At 46.1% G+C, this 20,559-nt stretch overlaps 1 protein-coding gene and 1 non-coding gene across 11 annotated transcripts in view; both read left to right on the top strand.

Moving 5' to 3' along the window:
- Positions 1-20,559, top strand: part of LOC129866083 (eukaryotic translation initiation factor 4 gamma 1-like) — a 79,832-nt gene that overhangs the window by 42,316 nt on the left and 16,957 nt on the right. For 5 of the 10 annotated variants that reach the window (XM_055939241.1, XM_055939242.1, XM_055939247.1 and 2 more), the window contains 12 exons: positions 6,070-6,209; positions 13,351-13,467; positions 13,666-13,744; positions 14,066-14,998; positions 15,477-15,565; positions 17,133-17,325; positions 17,662-17,795; positions 17,971-18,120; positions 18,243-18,650; positions 18,848-18,994; positions 19,128-19,361; positions 19,491-19,595. In XM_055939241.1, the coding sequence (XP_055795216.1) occupies positions 6,070-6,209; positions 13,351-13,467; positions 13,666-13,744; positions 14,066-14,998; positions 15,477-15,565; positions 17,133-17,325; positions 17,662-17,795; positions 17,971-18,120; positions 18,243-18,650; positions 18,848-18,994; positions 19,128-19,361; positions 19,491-19,595 (2,729 nt within the window). The other 5 variants (XM_055939245.1, XM_055939243.1, XM_055939244.1 and 2 more) reach the window with 5 other exon arrangements.
- LOC129866120 (small nucleolar RNA SNORA17) lies at positions 15,179-15,310 on the top strand. Its single transcript, XR_008761478.1, has one exon. It is a non-coding gene; the product is annotated as a small nucleolar RNA SNORA17 (small nucleolar RNA).

The raw sequence follows: 20,559 nt of genomic DNA, 5'->3' as shown, positions 1-20,559 counted from the left end.
TACATTCCTCTCAAATCTACCCTAGATGCCTAAGATTTGTCTGTGGACTGTTTTGTTAGACATCAGTGCGGCTTTTGACATTATCGATCATAGTCTGCTGCTGGAAAAAAAGTTGTATCTCTTTACACTCCCTGCTATATTGAGGATAAAGCGTTACCGGTCTAACAGAACACAGAGGGTGTTCTTTAATGGAAGCCTCTCCAACATAATCCAGGTAGAATCAGGAATTCCCCAGGGCAGCTGTCTAGACCCCTTAATTTTTCGATCTTTACTAACGACATGCCACTGGCTTTGAGTAAAGCCAGAGTGTCTATATATGCAGATGACTCAACACCATACATGTCAGCTACTACAGCGACTGAAATGATTGCAACACTTAACAAAAAGCTGCAGTTAGTTTCAGAGTGGGTGGTAAGGAATAATAATAAATTATGTGGAAATTGAGCAAGTTGAGGTGACTAAACTGCTTGGAGTAACCCTGGAGTGTAAACTGTCATGGTCAAAACATATTGATACAACAGTAGCTAAGATGGGGAGAAATCTGTCTATAAAGCGCTACTCTACCTTCTTAACAGCACTATCAACAAGGCAGGTCCTACTGGCACTAGTTTTGTCGCACCTGGACTGCTGTTCAGTCCTGTGGTCAGGTGCCACAAAAAGAGACTTAGGAAAATTGCAATTGGCTCAGAACAGGGCAGCACGGCTGGCCTTTGGATGTACACAGAGAGCTAATATTAATAATATGCATGTCAGTCTCTCCTGGCTCAAAGTGGAAGAGAGATTGACTTTATCACTATTTGTATTTATGAAAAGTATTGACATGTTCAATGCACCGAGCTGTCTGTCTGAACTACTGGCACACACATCGGACAACCATGCATACCCCACAAGAGGTCTCTTCACAGTCCCCAAGTCCAGAATGGACTATGGGAGGCGCAGAGTACTACATAGAGCCAAGACTACATGGAGATCTAGTCCACATCAAGTAACTGATGCAAGCAGTAAAATTAGATTTTTTAAAAACGGTAACAATACACCTTATGGAACAGTGGGGACTGAAGCAACACAAACAGGCACAGACACATGCATATACACACGATAACATGCGCTATACACACACTTACACATGGATTTTTAATCAAACAATACATTTGACTTTGGTAAAAAAAAAAACGATCTAACTACATAACATAATGGTAATAATTGTATTTGAATGGCAAATCTCTTGATAAACTGGGTAACTGAAGGTGTCATAGGCCTACTCCGGATGCAGGTGAATGCATATTCAAGTGTGTGCATGCATTGAGTTATTGTTTTGGCTGATCAGTGGAGTCTATAGTGCTACAGATGACAATCTGTTTGCATTCCATTTGGGACTTACGGTGCCTTCAGAAAGTATTCATACCCCTTGACTTATTCCACATTTTGTTGTTACAGCCTGAATTCAAAATAGATTTCTCACCCATCTACACACAATACCCCATAATGACAAAGTGAAAACATGTTTTTAGAAATTTAGGGAAATTTATTGAAAATAAAATACTGAAATATCTAATTTACGTAAATATTCGTCAATACTTTGTAGAAGCACCTTTGGCAGAGATTACAGCTGTGAGTCTTTCTGGATAAGTTTGTAAGAGCTTTCCACACCTGGATTGCGCAACATTCGGTCATTTATTTTCTAAATTCTTCAAGCTCTGTCAATTTGGTTGTTGATCGTTGCAAGACAACCATTTTTAGGTCTTGCCATATATTTAAGTCAAGTGTATCTCAGCCACTCGGGAACATTCACTGTCTTCTCCAGTGTAGATTTGGCCTTGTGTTTTAGGTTATTGTCCTGCTGAAAGGTGAATTCATCTCCCAGTGTCTGATGGAAAGCAGACTGAAAAAGGTTTTCCTCTAGAATTTTGCCTTTGCTTAGCTCCATTCTGTTATCTTTTTATCCTGAAAAACTCCTGATTACAAGCATACCCATAACATGATGCAGCCACTATTATGCTGGAAAAATGGAGAGTGGTTTTCAGTAATGTGTTCTATTGGATTGCCCCAAACATAACACTTTGTTCAGGACAAAAAGTTGATTGCTTTGCCACATTTTTTACAGTATTAACCTTGTTGCTAACAGGATGCATGTTTTGGGGGGAAAAAAATTCTCTAGAGGCATTCCTTTCCACTTTTTTGTCAATTAAGATAGTATTGTGGAGTAACTACAGTGTTGATCCATCCTCAGTTTTCTATCACAGCCATTAAACTGTAACTGTTTTAATGTCACCATTGGCCTCCTGGTGAAATCCCTGAGCGGTTTCCTTCCTCTCCGGCTACTGAGGTAGGAAGGACGCCTGTATCTTTGTAGTGACTGGGTGTAGTGATACACCATCCAAAGTGTGATCAACATGCTCAAAGGGATGTTCAATGTATCATATTTTCATTTTTATCCATCTACTAATAGGTGTCCTTCTTTGTGGTTGAATCTGTGTTTGAAATGTACTGCTCGACTGAGGGACCGTACAATTTTCTCTATGCGTGGGGTACAGAGATGAGGTAGTCATTCAAAAATCATGTTAAACACTATGCAACTTATTATTTAACTTGTTAAGCAAACGTTTACTTCTGAACTTATTTAGGCTTGCCATAACAAAGGGGTTGAATACTTTATATATACTTTATATATAATTATATATATATATATATATATATATAAACCTTTATTTAACTAGGTAAGTAAGTTAAGAACATATTCTTATTTACAATGATGGCCAAACCCGGACGATTATGGGCCAATTGTGCGCCGCCATATGGGACTCCCAATCACGGCCGGGTGTGATACAAACCAGAGTCTGTAGTGACACCTCTTGCACTGAGATGCAGTGCCTTAGACCGCTGCGCCACTCCGTAGCCTGACTTCTTATTGATTCAAACAATTTCAGCTTTACATTTTTTCTTAATTTGTAAAAAATAAAAAAAATGCTAAATTCCACTAACATGGGGTATTGTGTTTAGGCCAGTGTAAAAAATATCTAAGTTATATCAATTTTAAATTGAGGGTGTAACACAACAAATGTGTAAAAAGTTAAAGGGTGTAAATACTTTCTGAAGGCACTGTATATTAGCCTACTGATCAACAACATTTGCATAGAAGCATGACTCCAGCATGTCATGCCTGTATGGAAGGGCATCATATAGGCTCTGCTGTTAGTTTGAGAATATAAAATAACATCTACAGTGCCTTCGGAAAGTATTCAGACCCCTTGACTATCCACATTTTATGTTACAGGCTTACTCTAAAATGGATTACATGTTTTTTCCCACCTCGTCCATCTACACACAAAACCCCACAATGACAAAGCAAAAACTGTTTTTTTAGAAATGTTTTAACAATAAAAATTTAAAAAATCACATTTCACATTAGTATTCAGACCCTTTACTCAGTACTTTGTTGAAGCACCTTTGGCAGCGATTACAGCATATAATCTTTTTGGGTATGACGCTACAAACTTGGGCACACCTGTGTTTGGGGGCTTACTCTCATTCTTCTCTGCAGATCCTCTCAAGCTCTGTCAGGTTGGATGGGGAGCATCGCTGCACAGCTATTTTCAGATCTCTCCAGAGATGTTCGATCGGGTTCAAGTCCGTGCACTGGTTGGGCCACTCAAGGACATTCAGTCTTGTCCTGAAGCCACTCCTGTGTTGCCTTGCTGTGTGCTTAGGGTCGTTGTCCTGTTGGAAGGTGAACCTTCGTCCCAGTCTGAGGTACTGAGCGCTCTGGAGCAGGTTATCATCAAGGATCTCTCTGTACTTTGCTCCGTTCCATCTTTCCCTCTTTCCTGACTAGTCACCCAGTCTCTGCCGCTGAAAAACATCCCCACATCATAATGCTGCCACCACCACGCTTCACCATAGGGATGGTGCCAGATTACCTCTAGACGTGACACTTGGTCACTCTTCAGGCCAAATAGTTCAATCTTGGTTTCATCAGACCAGAGAATCTTGTTTCTCATGGTCTGAGAGTCTTTAGGTGCATTTTAGCAAACTCCAAGCGGGCTGTCGTGCCTTTTACTGAGGAGTGGCTGGCCGCTCTACCATAAAGGCCTGATTGGTGGAGTGCTGCAGAGATGGTTGTACTTCTGGAATGTTCTCCCATCTCCACAGAGGAACTCTGGAGCTCTGTCAGAGTGACCATCGGGTTCATGGTCACCTCCCTGACCAAGGCCCTTCTCCCCTGATTGCTCAGTTTGACCGGGTGGACAGCTCTAGAAAGAGTCTTGGTGGTTCCAAACTTATCAATTTAAGAATGGAGGCCACTCTGTTCTTGGAACTTCAATGCTGGAGAATTGTTTTGGTAGCCTTCCCCAGATGTCTCAACACAATCCTGTCTCAGTGCTATACGGACAATTCCTTTGACCTCATGGCTTGGTTTTTGCTCTGACATGCACTGGCAACTGTGGGACCTTATATAGACAGGTGTGTGCCTTTCCAAATCATGTCCAATCAATTTAATTTACCACCGGTGGACTCCAATCAAGTTGTAGAAACATGTCAAGGATGATCAATGGAAACAGGATGCACCTGAGCTAAATTTCGAGTCTAATAGCAAAGGGTCTGAATACTTATGTAAATAAGTTATTTTGGTTTTATTTTTAACTTAGCAAACACTTCTAAAAACCTGTTTTTTGCCTTGTCATCATGGGGCATTGTGTAAATGTTTTATTCAATCCATTTTAGAATATGGCTGTAACAAAATGTGTAAAAGTCAAGGGATCTGAATACTTTCCGAAGGCACTGTATTCAAAGCAGCATTTGGTTTTCGCCAGGCATAATGGGACCCATGTCGTCCAAAATGTTGACCCAGGTTTGCCAAAAAGCATCATGAAGACTCTTGAAAGAATGTTCTATGGACAGATGTTTTAAAAGTGTAACTTTTTGGATGACATGGGTCCCATTTATACCTGGCGAGAACCAAACACTGCATTCCACAATCGTGTGACAATTTAGGAATGCTTTGCTGCCACAGGACCTGGACGACTTTCTTTAGTAGAAGGAACCATGAATTCTTCTGTGTCAGAGAATTCTACAGGAGAATGTCAGTCTGTGATCTGAAGTTCACCTGGGTCATGCAGCAAGACAATGATCGAAAACAAACAATAAAGCCTACATGAAAATGGCTAAAAAGCAACAAATTAGAAGTTTTGGAATGGCCTAGTCTAGACCTAATCCCTATTGAGATGTTGTGGCAGGACTTGAAACGAGCCGTTCATGCTTCAAAACTCCCAAAAATCGCTAAGTTAATGCAGGTCTGCATGCAAGAGTGGGCCAAAATTCCTCCAGCAATGTGAGAGACAAATCAACAACTACAGCAAGCATTTGGTTGCAGTCATTGCAACTAAAGGTGGCACCACCATTTATTGGGTTTAAGGGGGTAATTACTTTTTCACTCTGGGGCATTGGGTGTTACGTAACTTTGTACATTAAATTAGAAGGTAATTGTTTGTTCACTCAGGTGCCCTTTATCTAATATTACCTTTTGGTTGAAGATCTGATAACACTCAGTATCATAAATATAAAAAAGTAGAGAAAATTAGAAAGGGGATAAGTACTTTTCACAGCACTGTATGTGAAGATGGTGCTTTTCTCTGTTTTGTAGTAAAAAAACATAGCGGAAGATAAGTGTTTCGAATGCCTATTCACAATTGGTCAAAATCACACGAAGCACACCCATGTCGTCATTGGATACACTTATCTTCCGCTATCTTTTTTACTACAAAACAAATAAACATTACATTTTCTCATATGTTGGGGTGGTGCTGGAGATGATGAATATAAAGTAGAAAATTTGTGACGTTTCCTTTTAATTCTCAAAATACTCCGACAATCTGCCGCAGCTGGTGAATTAGTACGGAGAATGTTTTTAAGTGCTTATCATAGTGGTTAGTTCTGCAGCTGTTCTCACAACACATATACTTGACACCAAACTTTGGCGTTTTGCTGGTGATTTCCAAAAGTGCTGACATTCATAACTACTTGCGTGCTAATTTAAAGTTTGTGGGACAACTCTCTCTGTCTTGTCCACAGCAGGGGCATACTACCCGGCCCAACAGCAGTACACGTCCTCAGTGCCGGCTGCTCCGGTCATCATGAACCCTCCCCCCCAGCAGCAGCAACTACCTCCACAGCAACAGATCCACCCCAAAAGGGAGCGCAAACAGGTACAGGTAAACTCATCGTCCCACCTCTACTGTTATACACCACACACAGTTAAACTCATCACCCCACCTCTACTGTTTCATTTTGTGGTTTTATTTAGCAGATAGGATAGTAGAGAAAAGACAGGAGAGATGGGAGGAGCACAAGGTCAGTGAGTTGGATTGGAACCCACAGGGCCAGCGGCACTAACTGCTGGACCGCAGGCCAGCCCACGTAGCACCTCCTAGATCAGACAATCCGGTAGACAATCAGGTATCCTGATCCCAGAATGGACAAGTAACACAACTGGAAACAACCACCAAGAAACATTTGGGGTCTGATGTTATACAGACAGTGTTCCCCCTCATGCAGAGCAGGGTTTGAATACTTCAGTGATTCTCATGTTTCAAAGGAAGATAAGGACTGTGCTAATAAAGTGTGTGAATATAAAAATAAATAAAAAGTATAGTTTGTCAGCAAGGTGTATCCAACACTGATTCCTTTCCCCATCATCCACTGTGAAGGTGCACAGTACAGTTTTGGTCTACAAAACTGGTCTACTGTGTTTTCCTGTCTGGCCGGATGTGACATGACACGTTGCCATGGTAACGAGAGGACTTGTGTGATAAACACTGTGCTGTGGGGTAGTGTTGCATTCTGTCTAGGGAGGATTCTAGATGGGTCTACTCCTCATGATTTACGTTTGGGTCAGTCATTGATTTGAAATGGATAACTTTTTACGTGATGAACTATACTACTAAACTGCTGTGTGACTGAAGCATGTTCTTTAGGGCTGTAGTACTAGTGTGCCTCTGCTGGTGGCCTCTGCTGGTCTGGATTCATCAGGTATGTCTATTAGTGATGGGGAGGGGGGAAATGATAGTTACATATCACAATATTATTTTGGGCTAATATTATATCAATACTTTGACTCAAAGTATCAATTTGTATAACATATATATTTTTTACAAATTTGCTAGGTAGCGTCAGCTAGCGCTAGTCGGCTGTATCTGCCAAAACTCCGGTATTTTTCATCATATAGCTTGCCCTTATTTTTAAATAGTGAGCCAACATGTTTTCAGCAATTTTCTCTTGTCTCTGTGCAGCAGGCATACACTGAGTGTACAAAACATTAGGAACACCTTCCTAATATTGAGTTGCCCCCAATTTTACCCCCAACAGCCTACAATTTGTCGGGGCATGGACTACAAGGTGTCAAAAGCATTTCACAGGGATGCTGGCCCATTGTTGACTCCAATGCTTCCCACAGTTGTCAAGTTGGATGCATGTACTTTGGATGGTGGACCATTCTTGATACGCACAGGAAACTGTTGTGTGGAAAAACTCCAGCACCATTGCAGTTCTTGACACACACAAACCGTTGTGCCTGGCACCTACAACCATATCCCGTTCAAAGGCACTTAAATCTTTTATCCGAATGGCACACACAAACAATCCATGTCCCGATAGTATCAAGGCTTAAAAATCCTTCTTTAACCTGTCTCCTCCCCTTCACCTACACTGATTGAAGTGGATTTAACAAGTGACATCAATAAGGGATCATAGCTTTCACCTGGTCACTTTGTCACTCAGTGTATATTGAGTCTCCAGTGTATCTGTGCTCTGTACGGTGGACTAGTCTGAACTAGTCTCCAGTGTACCTGTGCTCTGTATGGTACGATGGGCCTGGCTGCTTTATCACTGGCAGTGGGAGCATGCTGTCGTAGCTGGGGTGGACTTTGGCCAGCCAAGCGGCCTCATCCCACGCTGCTGAAGGTTCTTCAAGGGAGGGCCCCTGAGCTTCCAGTCCCACTATCTGTCATACTATCCAGGTCTGTGCCCAAACAATAAGGGCTTCTACTTTTAAAAATCCTCTTTTCTAGAAACAAGTCTCTCACTGTTGCTGCTTGTTATAGACCCCCTTCAGCCCCCAGCTGTGCCCTGGACACCATATGTGAATTGATCGCCCCCCATCTGTCTTCAGAGTTCGTACTGTTAGGTGACATAAACTAGGACATTCTTAACACCCTAACCATCCTACAATCTAAGATAGATTCCCTCAATCTCACACAAATTATCAAGGAACCTACCAGGTACAACCCTAAATTCGTAACCATGGGCGCCCTCTTAGATATCATCCTGACCAACTTGCCCTCTAAATACACCTCTGCTGTCTTCAACCAGTATCTCAGCGATCAATGCCTCATTGCCTGTGTGCGTAATGGGTCCGCAGTCAAACGACCACCCCCATCACTGTCAAACGCTCCCTAAATCACTTCAGTGAGCAGGCCTTTCTAATTGACCTGGCCCGGGTATCCTGAAAGGATATTGACCTCATCCCGTCAGTAGAGGATGCCTGGTTGCTCTTCAAAAGTGCTTTCCTCAACATCTTAAATAAGCATGCTTCGTTCAAAAATGTAGAACTCATTACAGATATAGACCTTGGTTTCACCCCAGACTTGACTGTCCTTAACCAGCACAAAAACATCCTGTGGCGTTCTGCATTAGCATCGAATAGCCCCCGCAATATGTAACTTTTCAGGGATGTCGGGAACCAATATACTCAGTTAGGAAAGCTAAGGCTAGCTTTTTAAAATAGAAATTTGCATCCTGTAGCACTAATTCCCCAAAATTTTGGGACACTGAAGTCCATGGAGAATAAGAGCACCTCCTCCCAGCTGCCCACTGCACTGAGGATAGGAAACACTGTCACCACCGATAAATGTATGATAATTGATAGTTTCAATAAGCATTTTTCTACGGCTGGCCATGCTTTCCACCTGGCTACCCCTACCCCGGCCAACATCTCAGCACCCCCTGCAGCAACTTGCCCAAGACCCCCCCGCTTCTCCTTCACACAAATCCAGACAGCTGATGTTCTGAAAGAGCTGCAAAATCTTGATCCCTACAAATCAGCTGGACTAGACAATCTGGAACCTCTCTAAAATTATCCTCAAATTCTTTCAGCCCCTATTACTAGCCTATTCAACCTCTCTTCGTATCGTCTGAGATCCCCAAAGATTGGAAAGCTGCCGCGGTCATCTTCCGCGGTCACCATCTTCAAAGGGGGGGACACTCTAGACCCAAACTGTCATAGACCTATATCCTGCCCTGCCTTTCTAAAATCTTTGAAAGCCAAGCTAACGGATCACCGACCATTTCGAAACCCGTCGTACCTTCTCCACTATGCAATCTGGTTTCCGAGCTGGTCATTGGTGCACTTCAGCCACGCTCAAGGTCCTAAACGATATCATAACCGCCATCGATAAAAGACAGTACTGTGCAGCCGTCTTCATCGACCTGGCCAAGGATTTCGCCTCTGTCAATCACCGCATTCTTATCGGCAGACTCAATAGCCTTGGCTTCTCAAATGACTGCCTCGCCTGGTTCACCAACTACTTTTCTGACAGAGGTCAGTGTGTCAAATCGGAGGGCCTGTTGTCCGGACCTCTGGCAGTCTCTATTGGGGTGGCACAGGGTTCAATTCTCGGGCAGACTCTTTTCTCTGTATACATCAATGATGTCGCTCTTGCTGCCGGTGATTCTCTGATCCACCTCTACGCAGACGACACCATTCTGTAGACATCAAATCAAAGTTTTTGTCACATGCGCCGAATACAACAGGTGTAGGTAGACCTTACAGTGAAATGCTTACTTACCAATAGTGCAAAAAAGGTATTAGGTGAACAATAGATATGTAAATAAATAAAAACAACAGAAAAAAGGCAGTGAAAAACAGTAGCGAGGCTATAAAAGTAGCAGGGCTACATACAGACACCAGTTAGTCAGGCTGATTTGAGGTAGTATGTACATGTAGATATGGTTAAAGTGACTATGCATATATGATGAACAGAGAGTAAAAGTCGAGTAAAGATGGGTTGGCGGGTGGCGGGACACAATGCAGATAGCCCGGTTAGCCAATGTGCGGGAGCACTGGTTGGTCGGGCCAATTGAGGTAGTATGTACATATGTACATGAATGTATAGTTAAAGTGACTATGCTTATATGATAAACAGAAAGTAGCAGCAGCGTAAAAGAGAGGTTGGGGAGGGGGGGACAATGCAAATAGTCCGGGTAACAATTTGATTACCTGGTTCAGGAGTCTTGTGGCTAGGGGGTAAAAACTGTTGATAAGCCTTTTTGTCCTAGACTAGGCACTCCGGTACCGCTTGCCATGCGGTAGTAGAGTGAACAGTCTATGACTGGGGTGACTGGGCTATTTAAAAAATTTTAGGGCCTTCCTTTGACACTGCCTGGTGTAGAGGTCCTGGATGGCAGGCAGCTTAACCCCTGTGATGTACTGGGCCGTACGCTCTACCCTCTGTAGGGCCTTGCGGTCGGAGGCCGAGCAATTGCTCTACCAGGCAATGATGCAACCAGTCAGGATGCTCTCGTTCTTGCAGCTGTAGAACCTTTTCAGGATCTCAGGACCCATGCCAAATCTTTTTAGTTTCCTGAGGGGGAATAGGCTTTGTCGTGCCCTCTTCACGACTGTCTTGGTCTATTTGGAACATCTGGCCCTTCTTTGGACACTGTGCTAACAAACCTCCAAATGAGCTTCAACGCCATACAACACTCCTTCCGTGGCCTCCAACTGCTTTTAAATGCTAGTAAAACTAAATACATGCTCTTGAACCGATTGCTGCCCGCACCCTCACGCCCGACTAGCATCACTACTCTGGATGGTTCTGACTTAGAATATGTGGACAACTACAAATACCTAGGTGTCTGGTTAGACTGTAAACTGTAAAATCCTAAATTAAATCTAGAATCGGCTTCCTAATTCGCAAACAAAGCCTCCTTCACTCATGCTGCCAAACATACCCTAGTAAAACTGACTTTCCTACCGATCCTTGACCTCGGCGACGTCATTTACAAAATAGCCTCCAACACTCTACTCAGCAAATTGGATGCAGTCTATCACAGTGCCATCCGTTTTGTAACCAAAGCCCCATATACTACCCACCACTGCGACCTGTATGCTCTCGTTGGCTGGCCCTCACTACATATTTGTCGCCAAACCCACTGGCTCCGGGTCATCTACAAGTCTTTACTAGGTAAAGCCCCGCCTTATCTCAGCTCACTGGTCACCATAGCAACACCCACCCGTAGCAACACCCCACTGGTCATCCCCAAAGCCAGCACCTCTTTGGCCGCCTTTCCTTCAAGTTCTCTGCTACCAATGACTGGAGCGAATTGCAAGAATCACTGAAGCTGGAATCTTATCTCTCCCTCTATAACTTTAAGCATCAGCTGTCAGAGCAGCTTAACGACCACTGTACCTGTACTCAGCCAATCTGTAAATAGCACACCCAACTACCTCATCCCCATATTATTACTTACCCTCTTGCTCTTTTGCACCCCAGTATCTCTACTTGCACATCATCATCTGCATATCTATCACTCCAGTGTTAATGTAAATTGTAATTATTTTTCCTCAATGGGCTATTTATTGCCTACCTCCTTACTCTTCTACATTTGCACACACTGTACATAGATTTTTCTATTATGTTATTGACTGTACGTTTGTTTGTAACTGTTGTTTTTGTCGCACTGCTTTGCTTTTATCTTGGCCAGGTCGCAGTTGTAAATGAGAACTTGTTCTCAACTGGCCTACCTAGTTAAATAAAGGTGAAATATAAAATGTAATTTATTAATAGGGGGATGGTAGACCGGGGTGGCAGGGGAGGAAGTGCTGCACCAGCAGACTGCGAGTCAGTTGTGATTCAGACAGTCTGTGTCTGAGCGTCACATGTTTTTTTTCTCTCTCCACTGATCTTTATGAATCTCTCTCTGGTCTCTGGGTAGACCAGGGGGGTTTAAGGACATGTCAGCACATAGCTCAGCTCCACGTGGCTGCCGGGCTCCTCCCCCTCTGAGCCAGAAGCACAATGGCTGACCTATCTCCTCCCCTTCTCTCTCGCACCCTCTCTGCTGCTGCTTCTGTGGCATACCCCCCCTCTCCCCCAGGAAGAGGCTGAAATGTTTTGTAGTGCGTGAGTACAGAATGACAGAAGAGCAGCTGAGAGAGAGATACGGGGGGGGGTTACACTAGTCAGAGCTCATTTGTTAAAGTTTTGAATAGTTTTTTTTCTCCTTTTTTTCTGGAGTTGCTCCTCCCTCTTTCCCCCTCTATTTGGCCCCCTTTGACTGTCTGTAGTTCGGTGCTCAGTGGGCGGGGGCGCTTGCATTCCAGTGCTGCAGCTCCACAAGGCCAGTCACTCTGGCTTCTCTCTCGCTCGCTCTCTTTTTGTCTTTTGTCTCTCCCTCTACGTGTGTGTGTGTGTGAGAGCTGGGAACAAGGCTCTGCCCTGCTGGCTCTGCGAGTTGTTGAGGGAGTAGGCTACGTGCGCTATCCCAACCACGGTTGCAAAAGCAGCCTACTTGCTGGGAGAGGCCTGCAGGCCGACAGCTCAACTCCGGCCCCAGGATGAGAGAGGCCTGCTAAGGGCTCTGGAGCCTGTCCGCGTCAGGTAAACGACTCTACCAGCGGGGGAATGTGCTGGCTCATGCCTGTTGCTGACAACTCTTAGAGTGTGTGACAGACAGAAAGAGAGCGAGGAGAGTTTGTGATAGAAAACATGTGGCTCTGTGTAAGGGCACACCTTGTAAATGAGTAATCCGTTTTTCAGTTTCAATAACAGCAAATCTGGCTGATTTTCTAGGTATAGTTTGAGTTCATATGGAGAGAGCAAAAATAATGTCTGGCTTGCACTGGAATTTATTTGACTAAAGTTGAGTATGTCCGTAGTCATATTTTGTTGGGGAAGAATTAGCTTAAACAAGGCAGCAATCTGTCTACAAATCTGTGTTTGTCAGGCTGCATAGCTTTGTGGGGCTGGTGTTTCTTGTGTGAGTGTGAGAAATGTAGCTCTGCTGATTGAGAAGACGCTGCTAGGCCACAGCCCTACAGTACAACACAGAAGACTTGGCAGAGTTGGAAACAGGGCCTAGCATCATAGGAAGCAGTTAAGTTGTGACAGCTATTCTCTTCAGCTTTCTCCTCACCCTCCCTCTCTCCTTTACTCTCGTTCGTTCTCTCTTTTTTGCTCTCCCTCCTTTAGAAAGGGAATGAAACGAGAGCGAGTAACAAGTTTTTCTCGAAGGCTCTCCTGCATTCTCTAAATGTTTCTTCTTGTATCCCTCACTGTTGTCTTGTCCTCTCTATAGATCATAATACGAGACCCTAACCAGGGTGGTAAAGACATCACTGAGGAGATTATGTCAGGGGGCACCCGCAGTGGCACCACCCCCACACCCCCACAGGTGAGCGACGACTCTTCAGAGGTGAGCTACCATACCCTCGTCACCAACCATCATCCCATTACACATTTTTCGCTACCATACCCTCCGGTTATTGGATGTGCAGACATTTTGTTTTCATATTGGGCATTGTATCTAACCTGTCACAAGGTTTTCATAAGGCTGTCATATGGTTGTGTCCACTCCAGTTACCTAATGTCTGTGTTGTATTCGGTCCCTTAGTCGTCTATATCTGGATCAGAGGGCCCAGCCATTGCCCAGGCAGACTGGGAGAACGTGACACCTGTCGTGGTCAGACCAGGTGAGTTGGCCGAGGGGTCAGGTCATCTTGAAGGACGTAGCTGGCCGTCGCTCATTGGTTCACCTTCAGTACATACAAGTAATTTTTTGTGAATTTGACTGAATCACATAGACAAAATTCTCCTTTGGAAAGGACCTGTGTATTTTTACCATTTTAATGTTGACTTGATAATAAGTGGGTAATTATAAAAAGATCAACAGACATGAGGGTCAATTTGAACATTAGTATGGTAATATGGTCCATTTGAGTCTGTTAACCATTACCTTTCTAAGGTGAATTTAACCAGTGGTTTTTCCTCGTGGCATCTCCTTTCCTCCTCAGATGACCGAGGGAAACCTGCAGCCACTCTCATAACTGGCCCCCCAGCCCCGTCTAAAACCCCTGAACTGGTCAAGACTTCCCCTGCCCCAACAGAGGTCAAACTCCCAGACACAAACAGTAAATCCCCTTCCTTATCCCAGGACCTACTCTCACCCCCGTCGGTAACTACCACCCTCCACACTACTGTCCCTACTACCCCCCAACCCTCAACTTGTCCCATTGGAGACATGATGGAGGCTCCAGTCCCAGCCGCTGTTCCAGCCCCATCTGCCCCTGAAGTGCCCGCTTACCCTGCACCCCTGCCTGAACCCCGCCCCACTCCTGCAGCTGAGGAGCATCCCTCAGCTGCCAAGGAGGAGCGGGAGGAAGTGAAGGAGAAAGAGGAGATTAAAGAGGTGGCAGAGGCTAGGCAGGAGGGGACTACATCATCCAAACCTGAGCCTTCCCTTGCTCTGGTGACCACCCCTAGCAGCAGCACTAATGGTATCTCTGCCATCCAGCCAACCCCAGCCAAGGAGGAGGAGCCAGCAGCCCTGTCCATCAACATGCCCACCCCCCAGGCAGCAGAACCCCCCCTGGAGTCTCCCATCGCCCAGCCAGAGGAGCTCAGGCTGCCCAATGGCCTGCCGCTCCCCAGCCCCCAGGACCCTGAGAAGATGTGTGCGGAGTTGTCGGAGTGTGACGTCAGCCCCATCGCTGAGCCTGAGGTGGCCCAGTTACAGAGCGAGGCACCCATGCCTAAACCGACGCCTGTTGCAGTCACAGCAATGTCCGCCCCCGTTGTCAAGGTGACGCCCGCCCCCGTTGCCCAGGCGACGCCTGTCCTAGCTGAGACTGCTACTACTACAGTTGTAACTGCTCCCCGTTTGGAAGACGAGATGGACTCTCCACCACCACAGAGCACCACCCCAGCCGGGGAGAGTTCTATGCAAGGTCAGTATCAGTCTGACTTGCATTTTCTCTCTCTACTTCTTTGAAACAGTCTCCTTCTGTCTGTCTTTTTCTCTATCTGTATCCATCTGTCTGTCTGTCTGTCTCTCATTCAACCACGTTGTCTTTGTCTATTTTAATTCCTAACCCTACCACTTGGCACTTGGTGAAGATTAAACAGGATCTGCCCCTTGAGGCGTTGCAGTCCGACTGTGTGTGTCGAGCCTGTGTCGTGAGGGGCAGAGAGTTACTGGGTTATGTCTACGCTGAGGACCCAGAACAGTGGCTACTTGGAGTGATCACAGCTCCAACAGAAAGCCATACAAATAAAAAGTTGGATAGGTGGCAATGTGGTAACTGCTCCACCTTGATTTCTGATAGTCTAGGTGGAGTTTGGGTGCTAGGGTTGGACTAGGGATTGGGATTGAGTGTCAATCCATAGAGGTTTAGTCTGACTGTGTTGGTGGTGTTCTGCTTGTAGCTGCTGTTTCTGTGCCAAAGAAAAAGAGGAAGATGAAGGATCTGAACAAGAAGGAGGCTGTTGGGGACCTCCTGGATGCCTTTAAGGAGGTCCGTTCACATGAACTACCCATTCAATCCATATCAAACACACCACCCACGCCATCTCATGTCAAACACACCACCCACGCCATCTCATGTCAAACACGCCACCCACACCATCTCATGTCAAACACGCCACCCACGCCATCTCATGTCAAACACGCCACCCACGCCATCTCATGTCAAACACGCCACCCACGCCATCTCATGTCAAACACGCCACCCACGCCATCTCATGTCAAACACACCACCCACGCCATCTCATGTCAAACACACCACCCACGCCATCTCATGTCAAACACACCACCCACGCCATCTCATGTCAAACACACCACCCACACCATCTCATGTCAAACACACCACCCACGCCATCTCATGTCAAACACGCCACCCACGCCATCTCATGTCAAACACGCCACCCGCGCCATCTCATGTCAAACACGCCACCCGCGCCATCTCATATCAAAAACGCCACCCGCGCCATATCATATCAAACACACCACCCACGCCATCTCATGTCAAACACGCCACCCACGCCATCTCATATCAAACACGCCACCCACGCCATCTCATATCAAACACGCCACCCACGCCATCTCATATCAAACACGCCACCCACGCCATCCCATATCAAACACGCCATCTCATATCAAACACGCCACCCACGCCATCTCATATCAAACACGGCACCCACGCCATCTCATATCAAACACGCCACCCACGCCATCTCATATTAAACACGCCACCCACGCCATCTCGTATTAAACACGCCACCCACGCCATCTCATATTAAACACGCCACCCCATATCAAACACACCACCCACGCCATCTCATATCAAACACGTCACCCACGCCATCTCATATTAAACACGCCATCTCATATCAAACACGCCATCTCATATCAAACACGCCATCCATATCAAACACGCCATCTCATATCAAACACGCCTTCTCATATCAAACACCACCCACGCCATCTCATATCAAACACGCCACCCACGCCATCTCATATTAAACACGCCATCTCATATTAAACACGCCATCCATATCAAACACGCCATCTCATATCAAACACGCCATCTCATATCAAACACACCACCCACGCCATCTCATATCAAACACACCACCCACGCCATCTCATATCAAAGCTTTAAGAATGCCTGTTTACAGCTGGCCTATTAAAAACCCCAGAATGAAAACAATGTACACTGACTAATACCCTTTCTCTCCCTCCCCCCTCTCTCTCTCCCTCCCCCTCTCACTCTCTCTCTCTCTCTCCCTCCCCCTCTCTCTCTCCCTCCCCCCTCTCTCTCTCCCTCCCCCCTCTCTCTCTCCCTCCCCCCTCTCTCTCTCCCTCCCACTCTCTCTCTCTCCCTCCCCCTCTCTCTCTCTCCCTCCCCCTCTCTCTCTCTCCCTCCCCCTCTCTCTTTCTCCCTCCCCCTCTCTCTCTCTCCCTCCCCCCTCTCTCTCTCCCTCCCCCCTTTCTCTCTCACTCAACCCACTCCTTCTCTCTCCCTCTTTCCCTCTCTTCCCCGTCCATCTCTCCTCCCTCCCTCTCTCTCACCCCCTCTCCAGGAGCAGGTAGTGGAGAGCCCTCCTGAGCCAGAGCAGGCCACACCCACTTCTGCCTCTGACGCTAAGGAGCCCCGCCCAGCCGACACCCCTGCAGTCGAAGAGGTGGATGAGACGTGGGAGGAGAAGGAGGACAAACTGGATGCAGAGAATATCGAACCCAAGCCCGGGGATCTGAAGTACCAGTACAAAGAGGGTGGGTTCTGAACCTTGGCCCGGAGATGCCCTATAACATTTCTATACTTAGAAATGTTATCCTCTTAACGTTATCCTCTACAACTTATCTCACAAGGTATGCGTGTCAGTCAAGAGAGGATGCAAAGTTTCACTTTATTGGAAATGCTTTGTCAGAGCACGAGTCATAAAGTCCCATTTGACATCAATGTTTGATTTTTAGAAGTGAAACTGAGTAATACTCAGTTCGGATGACAGACTATATATCCCAACTCTACCAACCTAAACCCTGAACACTATACTGATGAAAACTCACATAAATGTGATTCATCGATAATTCCTTGTTCCTCTCCATCAGAACTATGTAGGCCTATAGACCCAGAGGAGAAGAAGAGGTATGACAGGGACTTCCTGCTGGGCTTCCAGTTCATCAGTGCCGCCATGTCCAAGCCTGAGGGCCTGCCTCAGATCAGTGACGTGGTGCTGGACAAGGTACAGTACAACACTCTGTCCCCTGCTGGACTGGAGGAACCGCTGCACGGTCCATTTGAGAATATAATTTATTTTCTTCAGATAGACCACTTTATTTACCAGTTATTTATTTTGTCTTTCTTTGTGTCTGTCATTCTTTCTCTTCTGTCCTTGTTCGGTCATTCTTTCTCTCCAGGCGAATAAGGCCCCTCTCCGCCAGCTGGACCCCAGCCGTTTGCCAGGGATGAACATGGGCCCCGACTTCACACCCTCGTTTGCCAACCTGGGCAGGCCTGGAATGGGAGGAGGAGGTGGTGGAGGTGGAGGTGGCCACAGAGGAGGACCAGTGAGTTATCATGAAAAACTATCTGTCAATCTTCTCAAAGACTACACTCTGATTCTGAAATTCTGAGATTATATTAAAACAATGTTGACTGAATTTCTTTCCCCTTCCCTCCTCTCCTCCAGCCCTCTGGTATGGGTGGTGGAGGACCGCGTCGCTCCCAGCAGGGCCAGCGTAAGGAGCCCAGGAGGATCATCAACATCTCTTCATCTCTGACTGAAGACGTGAAGCTCAACAAGGCTGAGAAGGCCTGGAAGCCCGCTGTCAAGAAGGCTGCCAGTGGGCAAGCTGCTCCTGAGGAGGAGAGCGACGACTCGGAAGAGGCCAAGACCCAGGAGCTGTTCAAGAGGGTCCGTAGTATCCTGAACAAGCTGACCCCTCAGATGTTCCAACAGCTGATGAAGCAGGTCACAGAGCTGACCATAGATACAGAGGAGAGGCTGAAGGGAGTGATAGATCTGATCTTTGAGAAGGCCATCTCTGAACCCAACTTCTCCGTGGCCTACGCCAACATGTGCCGCTGCCTTATTGGGGTGAGTGACTCTGAAGGGTGTGTGTCTGTTTGTGTGTGTACACCTAGTGTGCTGGTCTCTGTTCTGTGCCACGTGTCTGAGTTGTGCCACTACACACTCATGACGTCTCTTCTCACGTTCCCTCTTATGCTTTATGTGACGTCTGCAAAGCTCTCCAACCGTGGCCTAAATGTTTGTTTTTCTGTTCCTCTCGTCAGCTCAAAGTCCCCACCACAGACAAGCCGGGAGTCACTGTGAATTTCCGCAAGCTGCTTCTGAACCGCTGTCAGAAGGAGTTTGAGAAGGACAAGGACGATGATGTCATCTTTGAGAAGAAGCAGAAAGAGCTGGACGCTGCAGCCACGGTACGAGTTGTGCTCTGTGACCAATTCAAATGTCCTTCACACACACGGTTATTGTTTCTGTAGGCGTTAGTTGACCATCTGTCTGGTATGCCTCCCTCCCCCTACTTCCTGTTACATCACTTCCTGTCTGAAGGAGGAGAAGGATCGCCTGAAGGCAGAGCTGGAGGAGGCCAAAGACCAGGCGCGGCGGCGGTCGCTAGGCAACATCAAGTTCATTGGTGAGCTGTTCAAGCTGAAGATGCTGACAGAGGCCATCATGCACGACTGCATCGTCAAGCTGCTGAAGAACCATGATGAGGAGTCACTAGAGTGCCTCTGTAGACTCTTGTCAACTATAGGGAAGGACCTGGACTTTGAAAAGGCGAAGGTAACGCTGAACCAGTGTCACTGACAGACACACAGACACGCATTGTCTAGAACACTTATGCCTTATTTCTAAGAATCAGATTTACACACAAACGCATACACACTAACCTGCCTGTCTCTCTTTCTGTAGCCACGTATGGACCAGTACTTTGCCCAGATGGACAAGATCATCAAGGAGAAGAAGACATCGTCCAGAATCCGCTTCATGCTGCAGGACGTACTGGACCTCAGGAGGGTAATTCCTCATCACACACACACCAACCACCCACCAGTGTCTGGGGAATGCTTCAGCCCCCTCACCTAAACCTTTTGGTCATCTCTAATCTAATCTGACTGACCCTTGTCCTCTGGTTGTTATGTATCCAAGCATATCAGTAAACACTATGGGTCAAACTACCATAGACAGAATATTCTCCCCTAACCCCACATTACCCCTCTGAATTTACCCATGACCCCAAATCACCTCTGACCTCTCTCATGTCCTTTACATGCCCTCTATTTGCATGCAGGTGTAGTGTATAATAGTGGGTTGTGTTGTTTTGTGTGCTGGTGTCTTACTGGCCCATAGACACCCTCACTAGTCTGTGTGGGTGTCGAGGGTTCTGAAGTGGGCTAAGAGGAAGACACGGTCTGATCTTTAATACAGGGAGGCTCCCCAGCTGGGCCCTCTGTGCCATAAACTGAGACTGGAGTCAGTCTGCATCCTGCAGCCAATCCCTTCTCTCCATGCCACTGTAACCAACTCCCTCCTCTCCATGTCATTCACCATCTAGATGTTTACCTCCCTTCTAAATGGATGTGTCCTTTGATGTTCACATAAACTACTTATCCATGCCTATTAGGCTTGGGCAGTATCCAGATTGTAACGACCTAGTGCCATACTGGGATATTCGGTAATACCTGCGCTGAACACAAGGGGCACTATTTTCAATCCAAAGGTTAGCAATGCTAACAAGTACGTGTAAAATCTAACGAACGCATGCAAACATTTTATACAGTCTCTTGACAAACTTTGCAGGACAGACATCCCACTCATAAAGTTATACAAGTAACTCAAAAATGTTACAGTCTGCTGCACACGCAAAACAAATATTAGACGGAAGGGATTCTCTGCTGTTACCAAGAGGAGCTTGATTGCAAGAAGCTAATCACTTAGCTAGATAACTTGGTACTAAGTTAGCAAACCAAATACACAACTG

Source organism: Salvelinus fontinalis, chromosome 11 (genome assembly GCF_029448725.1).
Source record: "Salvelinus fontinalis isolate EN_2023a chromosome 11, ASM2944872v1, whole genome shotgun sequence".
NCBI lineage: Eukaryota > Metazoa > Chordata > Actinopteri > Salmoniformes > Salmonidae > Salvelinus > Salvelinus fontinalis.
Note: the sequence above shows the minus strand (reverse complement) of the source record. Positions and strands in the feature narration are given on the sequence as shown.